Source organism: Arachis ipaensis, chromosome B09 (assembly GCF_000816755.2).
Source record: "Arachis ipaensis cultivar K30076 chromosome B09, Araip1.1, whole genome shotgun sequence".
Taxonomy (NCBI): domain Eukaryota; kingdom Viridiplantae; phylum Streptophyta; class Magnoliopsida; order Fabales; family Fabaceae; genus Arachis; species Arachis ipaensis.
In genome coordinates, this window is record NC_029793.2 from 140,515,381 (window position 1) to 140,521,921 (window position 6,541).

At 48.8% G+C, this 6,541-nt stretch overlaps 1 protein-coding gene across 1 annotated transcript; it reads left to right on the forward strand.

The window, feature by feature from the left end:
• LOC107616257 lies at positions 5,881–6,297 on the forward strand. Its single transcript, XM_016318237.1, has one exon. The coding sequence runs from the start codon at positions 5,881–5,883 to the stop codon at positions 6,295–6,297; it is 417 nt and encodes a 138-aa protein (XP_016173723.1).

Here is a 6,541-nt window from a genome sequence, read left to right on the forward strand (position 1 = left end):
TTTTTTTTGGTATTGGTATCATATACTATTGATGATGATAATATTATTATATAGTATTATATAAACCTTCCAATATTATTAGACTATTAGGAAATTATCCTTGATGGCAATCATTCTTAGTGGAATAACGTGTCCATGTACGAATAAGTTACCAATTAGTTGTTTGTCGTATAGTGAAGGATTAAAGGATCAAAATAATCCATGTCTTTTTAATAAATATTTTATTAGTAAATTTGTTCTCATTAGATGTAATTTTACATTATTAAAAACACCAATGAAAAAATTATAATTAATTTTTAACTCAATTTTTGGTAATTAAAATTTAAATGATTAAAATTATTAAATGTTGAATATTTTACATTTAATTAGTTTTATTTTTGTTATTGAAAGTAAAAAAGGATAAGTTGTTAATCAATTCTAAATTTAAATTTAAATTTTAAATTTAAATTTGAGTAAGAAAATAAAAAAATATTTCAAATTTTATCTCACTAACCAAAATTAATTTTAAGATAAGAATTTACTTTGTATATCATATTGTAGGATAGTGTGGTCATTTGTTGTTCCGGCTTGGCCCACATAAGGCAGTGCCTCGGCCCGACAAACTGACCCGACGAAGCGCTACCAAGCGATCCGACAAGTACGCCCGGACTACGACCTGGACACCTATTCCCTGAGCCAACCATGCGACAGCTGTGGAGAGAAAACTTCTAGGAAAGAGACCTCTCCTGTGGGACCCGCCCTACTGACAGGGTATATATGGGGAGGGCCCTACCCCTCCCCCACGGTACGTCACTACCTCATTTACTCCTACTGCCATCTGTACCATTTCTGACTTGAGCGTCCGAGTGTCATTGCAGGTGGCACCACCCATTCACACCGCAGCAGCTCGATAGGTCGTGAAGTCTCTGCCCTCATCCACTGGACCCAGATCCAAGCTGGTTCCTACCAACACATCCCTAGAGCATCACCGATCCGTCCGGAACCCGAGGTACCAAACATTGGCGCTGTCTGTGGGGACTGGCATGAATGGACTTTCTGTTGGGTCCTGTGGAGGCAGACGACGGAGGCGAACCATGTGGGGAGGAAATGGTTCCCCGAACCGGCAGGGTGACCTCTGTGGCTTCCTGAGTTCCCCTCGCACTCCCAGGAGAGGCGCCCCTTTGGAGGAACAGGCAGTGACAGCGCCAGAATAATGTAGGAACTACGTCACAGGGTGCAGAACCTAGAGCGTGAGCTGGCAAGCCGAGAGCGCTACCAACTAGCTCCGGGACAAGACCGCTCCCGATCTCCTCAAAGGAGAGGGAGAAGTCCCCGAAGAAGTCATTCCAGACGCACCCCGAACCCCCTATCAGAATCGGAAAGCCAAGAGGAAAGCAGGGAGTTGCCAAGAAAATGGCGAGATCCCCTAATTTACACCCGACCTTCGATGAGACAAACCGCGGAGGAGAATCGAGAAGACAGCAGAGAAAGACCAAGGAGAACGCGACGTCCCGTAATCATAGGGGCAACCCCTTTCCATCATTCTATCCTCGAGGCCCGGCTACCGAAGCACTTCGATGAGCCAACAGACATGAGGTACCAAGACCCCCAAGAACACCTAACGGCCTTCAAGGCCATGATGAACTTGGAGGGTGTGGGTTACGAAGTAAGGTGTCGTGCCTTTCCCTGAACATTGGCGGGGCCGGAAATTCGCTGGTTCAACGCTCTCCCCCAGGGCTCCGTGACAACCTTTGCTGACATAACTAACACTTTCCTGGCCCAGTTCACCACGCGCATTGCCAAGGTGAAGCACCCGATAAACTTGCTAGGGGTGACGCAAAGAAGCGGGAAACCGACCAAGAAGTACCTGGATAGGTTTAATGATGAATGTTTGGAGATTGACGGCCTGACCGACTCGGTGGCCATTTTATGCTTGACGAACGGGTTGTTGAACGAAGATTTCAAGAAGCACCTTACCACCAAACCCATGTAGACGATGCAAGAAATTCAAAACGTGGCTAGGGAATATATCAATGATGAGGAGGTTAGCCAGGTCGTGGCAGCCAACAAGCGGCAGCCCGCCTATAACCATGCTCGTCAGCCCGGTAACGGGAAAAGACTTAAGGAGCACTCCAAGGACAGAGCTCTAGCTAAAACCTACAAGTCGTTCCCCCAGGTAGGGAAGTTTACCAACTACACTCTCTTGACAACCCCGATCGTCGAAGTGTATCAGCAGATAGCCGACAAAGGCATCCTGTCGAAGCCCTGATCTCTCAAGGACAGAACTGGAGGGAACAAAAACCTCCATTGCGACTACCACAAGGGCTTCGGTCACAAGACCCAAGACTGTTTTGATTTGAAAGATGCCTTGGAGCAGGCAATTCGGGAAGGTAAGCTGGCAGAATTCTCCCATCTCATAAGAGATCCCAGGAGGTGGGGTCGGGACCAACCTGGCGACGACAAGAACTGCGTCGTGAGGTAGAAACAGGAATCCGACGAAGATAATGAGCGCGGCCTCACCATTGTGAACGTTGTAGTCGGAAGGGACGCTGCCCCCAGGTCGAAGTCGGCATGCAGGAAGGATGCCAAAGTTTTGGCTGTATCATCATCTAGTCACGTGCCTCCCTCCAGGAAGGTACCGTCAATATCATTCAGACCTGTGGACCAATGGGTTGACGACATGCCGGAGAACCCTCCTATGGTGATCACAGTTAAAGTAGGAACTGGTCTGGTAAAGCGAATCCTGGTAGACACTGGTGCATATTCGAGCATCATGTTCCGCAACGTGTTTGATGCTCTAGGCCTCCGAGACAACGACTTGAAGACCCACCAACACGGTGTGGTCGGTTTGGGTGATTACTTTATCAAACCTGATGGCATAATCTCCTTACCCATATCCATAGGAGGAGGGCGAGGAAAGAGGTCGGTAATGGTGGAGTTCGTGGTCCTAAGAGACTCCACGGCCTACAACCTCATCTTGGGAAGAAAAACAATCAATGAGTTCGGAGCAGTGATTTGTACAAAGCTATTGATGATGAAGTTTGTTGCTGACAATGGGTTGGTTGGATCCATCAGGGGAGATTTGAAAATGACGGTCGCATGCAACAATGCCAGCCTCTCCCTAAGAAAGAAATCCAAAGAGGCATCTGGAGTCTTCCTAGCCATCTAGATGCTAGGGTCGACGACAAGCCCAGGTCAGAACCGGAAGGGGACCTCGAGAAGTTCAGGGTTGGCGATTCGCAGGAAAAGTTCACCTTCGTGAACAGAAACCTCTCGCATAACTTGAAAGAACCATTGGAAGAAATGATCAGAGTTAACGGCGATCTGTTCGCCTGGACACCGGCTGACATGCCGGGGATTGACCCCCAGTTCATGTCACACCACCTAGCTGTGAGAGCAGAAGCCAAGCCGGTGGCATAGAAGAAGAAAAATGTCCCAGGAAAGAGCTAACGAGGTGGCCAGGCAAACGGCCAGCCTGCTAGAAGCTGGGTTCATCCGAGAACTGGACTACTCGACTTGGTTGTCTAATGTAGTACTGGTTAAGAAAGCAAATGGGAAGTGGAGAATGTGCGTGAACTATTCTGATTTCAACAAGGCATGCCTCAATGATTCCTTCCCCCTCCCTAACATTGATGCCCTAGTGGACGCGGCGGCAGGGTATCGGTTTCTGAATTTCATGGACGCTTACTCCGGGTACAACCAGATACCGATGCACAGGCCATACGAGAAGAAAATGGCGTTCATAATGCCCGGGGGTACGTACTGCTACAAGGTGATGCCATTTGGGCTAAAAAACGCGGGAGCTACCTATCAGAGGCTGATGAATAAGGTGTTTAGTAATCTCATCGGCAAGACAGTGGAAGTGTACATAGACGACATCTTGGTGAAGACCACCCAGGCTGAAGACCTCATTAGCAACCTAGAAACCGTGTTCGCATCTCTTCGGCGAAACAACATGAGGCTCACCCCTCTCAAATGCGCTTTAACCATGGAAGCAGGGAAGTTCTTAGGCTTCATGATAACCCAACGAGGAGTGGAAGCTAACCCGGAGAAGTGTGAAGCAATCCTGCAGATGAAGAGCCCAGGTTGTGTAAAGGACATACAGAGACTGACGGGAAGGCTCAACGCGCTATCTAGGTTCCACGGTGCGTCGGCTGCCAAGGCCCTCCCGTTCTTCAACTTGATGAAAAAAGGGATAGTGTTCGAATGGATCCCGACGTGCGAGGAAGCCTTCAATCACTTCAAGAACATAATCTCGGCACCACCTGTCCTCGGCAAACCCAGAAAGGGAGAAGCACTCTACTTGTACTTGGCAGTAACTGAGGAGGCTCTGGCAACCGTTCTGGTGTGAGAAGAAGGGAAGATACAGCAGCCGGTCTACTTTGTGAGCAAGGCACTGCAAGGGGCAGAGCTGAGATACAGTAAGTTGGAAAAGCTGGCATGCGCGCTCCTGACCTCCTCCTGTAGGCTGCGACAGTACTTCCAAGGTTACCAAATAATCGTCAGGACGGACCAAGCGATCCGCCAAGTGCTGCAAAAACCCGATTTGGCAGGCAGGATGATGACTTGGGCAATCAAACTATCTCAATACGATCTACAGTACGAGCCCAGACGTGCAATCAAGGCCCAAGTAATGGCCGATTTCCTGGTCGAAGTGACGGGAAACCTTCCCGAGACACCGAGCACATGGTGGAAACTCTATGTGGATGGAGCTTCCAACCAAATGTTCGAGGGAGCGGGGATCATCCTGGAAAGTCCAACCGGAGTCGTATATGAGCAATCGGTCAAGTTTGAGTTCCCGGTGTCAAACAATCAAGCAGAATACGAGGTCCTTCTTGGCGGCCTAGTCTTGACAAGAGAGGTCAGGGCCACCAGAGTGGAAGTGTGTAGCGACTCTCAGGTCGTCACATCACAAGTCAATGGAACGTACCAGGCCAGAGATTCACTACTACAGAAATATTTGGAGAGGGCCAAAAAGCTGAGCGAGGAGTTCGACGAGGTCACGGTGCAGCACGTTCCGAGAGAGAAGAACACCCGGGCTGACCTCCTATCAAAGCTGGCAAGCACAAAGCCAAGAACGGGGAATCGATCTCTTATTCAAGGTTTAGTGAAGGAACCAACGGTGACCCTACATATAACACGTGCAACCGACCCTCCCACCTGGGTGGATCCAATCATTGATTTCTTAGAAAAGGGTAAACTCCTTGATGGTGACAAGATGGCAAAGGTGCTAAGAAGAGAAGCGGCCAGGTACACAATAATACAAGGCCAGCTATTTAAGAAGGGGCTCAACCAACCTCTACTGAAGTGCCTACGCCCCGACCAAACAAACTATGTGTTAAGCGAAGTCCATGAGGGGTGTTGCGACCACCACATCGGAGGGAAGGCCTTAGCCCGAAAGCTCGTCAGGGCCGGTTACTACTAGCCCTCAATGATGGCGGATTCCAAAGAGTTCGTGAAGAGATGCAGAAGATGCCAGGAGAACGCCAACTTCCACAAAGCCCCGGCAGCCGAACTGAGCCTACTGATGGCCTCCCGACCATTCTCACAATGGGGAGTCGACTTGTTAGGGCCTTTCCCAGTCGGACTTGGACAGGTCAAGTACCTAATTGTCGCCATCGACTATTATACAAAGTGGTAGAGGCCGAGCCGTTGGCCAGCATATCCTCGGCCAATTGTCGGAAGTTCATGTGGAGACAAATAATAGCCAGATTTGGAATCCTAGAGGTAGTCATCTCGGAAAATGGGACACAGTTTGCCGATAAGAAGTTCGGAGAATTTCTCGCCGGCTTGGGCATAAAGCAGAAGTTCTCGTCTTTTGAGCACCCTTAAACTAACGGCCAAGTCGAAGCAGCGAACAAGGTCATCCTACAAGGCCTCAAAAAGTGACTTGACCAGAAGATGGGAGCATGGGCAGACGAGTTAGCCTCGGTCCTCTGGTTCTATCACACAACTCAACAGTCATCTACCAGGAAGACGCCCTTCCGGCTCACCTATGGGGTGGACGCGATAATTCATGTGGAAATTGGGGAACCGAGCCCACGACTACTTTTGGGAGGAGCCGAAGAAGCCGTAGAAAAGGACTTAGTGGATGAAACTAGAGAGATGACCCACTTGTCAGAGACGGCGATGAAACAAAGGATGGCCCTACGTTACAACGCCAAGGTACTCAAAAGAGATTTTGAGCCCAGCAACCTAGTCTTACGACGCAACGACGTCGGACTCCCGACACCAGGGGAAGAAAAGTTGGCGACAAATTGGGAAGGTCCATACAGGGTGAAGGAGGTGCTCGGCAACGGTGCCTATAAGTTGGAATGACTAGACGGCAGGGAAGTTTCCAGAACCTGGAACGCGAGAAACCTAAGAAGATTCTATTCCTAGAAGCCGAGACACACCCAGTGAGCAAACAATTTGCCGGTTTAACCGGTTTAGTAAGACCCGTGCTACTTTATGTTTAGATTGCTCCCCATTGGTTGTTTATATGAATGACAATTTGCTACACTGATTGCTTCCCCTTGTTTCAAACTTCTCATTTCAAATTTTAATACGCTGTTCGAAATTG